The sequence below is a fragment of the Amphimedon queenslandica genome, unplaced genomic scaffold (assembly GCF_000090795.2).
Source record: "Amphimedon queenslandica unplaced genomic scaffold, v1.1 AMPQUscaffold_7060_Cont20985, whole genome shotgun sequence".
NCBI classification, from domain to species: domain Eukaryota; kingdom Metazoa; phylum Porifera; class Demospongiae; order Haplosclerida; family Niphatidae; genus Amphimedon; species Amphimedon queenslandica.
The window spans coordinates 1-2004 of NW_003552652.1; the positions used below are offsets into that span (position 1 = coordinate 1).

General features: G+C 34.6%; 1 protein-coding gene across 1 annotated transcript; it reads right to left on the reverse strand.

The window, feature by feature from the left end:
- Positions 1–332: 332 nt before the first annotated feature.
- Positions 333–1996, reverse strand: LOC105315902 (dynein heavy chain 12, axonemal-like). Its single transcript, XM_011410675.2, has 7 exons — positions 1908–1996; positions 1609–1729; positions 1320–1509; positions 1177–1246; positions 968–1123; positions 654–857; positions 333–568 (listed from the first exon to the last, which is right to left on the reverse strand). Exons 2-7 carry the CDS (start codon positions 1630–1632, stop codon positions 358–360), a joined length of 855 nt encoding a protein of 284 aa, XP_011408977.2. The 5' UTR covers positions 1633–1729; positions 1908–1996; the 3' UTR covers positions 333–357.
- Between the last annotated feature and the right edge of the window lie 8 nt (positions 1997–2004).

A 2004-nucleotide genomic window follows, 5' to 3' on the forward strand; every position in this document is an offset into this window, starting at 1 on the left:
GGGACAAATTTAAAAATTCATAAAAAAATTCAATTTTCATCGGAATCAGCTCAAACTTGCTACACAGCATAAAAACATTTATATGTATCAGGAAAAATTATAAAAATGAAAAATTCTCTCCTAGTCATTTTTGGTGAAATTTGGCCAAAATCCCTGTACTATAGTACAGGGACTTTGGCTCAATTTTGGAGCAACTTTAAAAATTTATAACAAATCCAATTTTAATTGGAATGAGCTCAAACTTGCTACACAGCATAAAAACACGTATATGTATCAGGAAAAATTATAAAAATGAAAAATTCTCTCCTAGTCATTTTTGCCGAAATACCCTGTACCACTACTACAATAAAGCACATGCTATCTTACCTGTATCTGTCCTACTTCTTGCAAAGCCTTTGATATTGTGCTTATAATAAAATCAATTGCAGACTCAAAGTCATTTACACTAGGAAAGAAGAATATAGTATCATCTTCAAGACAGAGCTCTAGTCTAAAGATTGGAAGGTGGGCAGTGTTGGCAGCATCAAATATGCTCACAAAAGAATGGAGTGTATTAGTAAGTAATGACCTGAAATAAGGGAGAGAAAAACAAGGAAAAAAAGAGGAAGATTTTATGTAGAAACATGTACATATGCACATCAATTAATGCTAACCTAATTTGATTGCCAATGAGAGTACTAACGGATTCGTAAAATGTCTCTGTTTGTTCTTGTGGCTTGTTGCGTACCAGTTTATCATCGCCACTGAACAATGATATCACTTTACTGTACCAGGAATTCATTAGCTTCTCTTCAGCATGCTGTACATCTAATAGTATCATGTTACGAAAATTCTCGAGCTCCATTGGGCACTTGGACCTTCAAAGAGAGAAAGAGAGGAGAAGAGGAACAAAAAAATTAAGAAGGAGGTTATTGACAATTAATCAAAAAAAAAGATTAAGAATAATTATTCTTAAAATAATTATTACCTGATATTAGAATACTCCACTAGATGCTTCACATTCTGTTGTTCCCATAAAGACAACAGTGCAGGCATTACTGGATGCGTTACATGCAGAACTGATGATAGAGTTCTTACAGATGAATCATATCTATCACGCCATGTAGTAGAGAAATCAAGACCCCTAGATTATTGAAAAATTATGAGGAGGTGTCTTAATAATTTCAGAACACGTACAAGGGTTCTAGGTAAAGTGGTGGCTCTGGATCCAATCCACTGACTGATGGCTTGACCAATGTCATACGAACTAAAAAAATACATGTAAATATTCGTAAAAATAATTTTGTACATGCATGCATTGATAATATACATGTAATTACTAGTGGTTTTTCTGATGGTATCTTCATAGCTGCTACTGATTTCACTATACAACTGAGGCAGGAGTGGTTTAGAGAGAGGGTGAGAGAGATAGCGGGATGAGATATATGAGAGGATGTGTTTCCACATCTCTGGCAGCATTGGAGTAACAGGAGCTGATGAAACACATTTACGAAGGAACTCATAATTTAACTACATGTCAAGAAGGTAAAAATAAAGCCATGAATCATAATAATTACTGGTAATTGCAAAATTTTGCAAATTTGCAGGAAAATAATTCAATTCTCTCACCCTTATCTTTCTTTCCTTGCTCATAACAGTATCAGACAGCTCAGGCTCATTTTTCTGCTGTCCTGCTTTCCTTCTATTAAACTGTGCAGTTGATAATAAACTCTTTGTAGCTCTTTCCTCACTAAAATAAATTAAACGGTAATAATTAATTTCCTTGCATGCACATTATATGCATTTGTAGTTGCAGTTTTGCAAGCAAAACAAATTGCAATAGCATATCAAGCTTGCATGCTGAGCTGATGTAGTACAATACATTAAGAGTATCTGGCCTGGATATGCACAAGTATATTAATACGTACAGCAGGTTAGATATGGCTGCTTGAACTTTCTTGCTTCTTCTATAATTATAGAGTGAGCTTCCTTCATATCTACCAGTAGCTGTTGGAGTGTTACCAG

Bases quoted from the DNA above. Each gene is read 5' to 3' on its own strand.
- LOC105315902 (XM_011410675.2), bottom strand. From the start codon at position 1,632: ATGAGCAAGGAAAGAAAGATAAGG. The intron at 1,247-1,319 runs GTAATTACATGT...GTATTTTTTTAG, and splicing joins TACCATCAGAAAAACCACTA to TTCGTATGACATTGGTCAAG. The intron at 858-967 runs GTAATAATTATT...CTCTCTTTGAAG, and splicing joins GTGGAGTATTCTAATATCAG to GTCCAAGTGCCCAATGGAGC.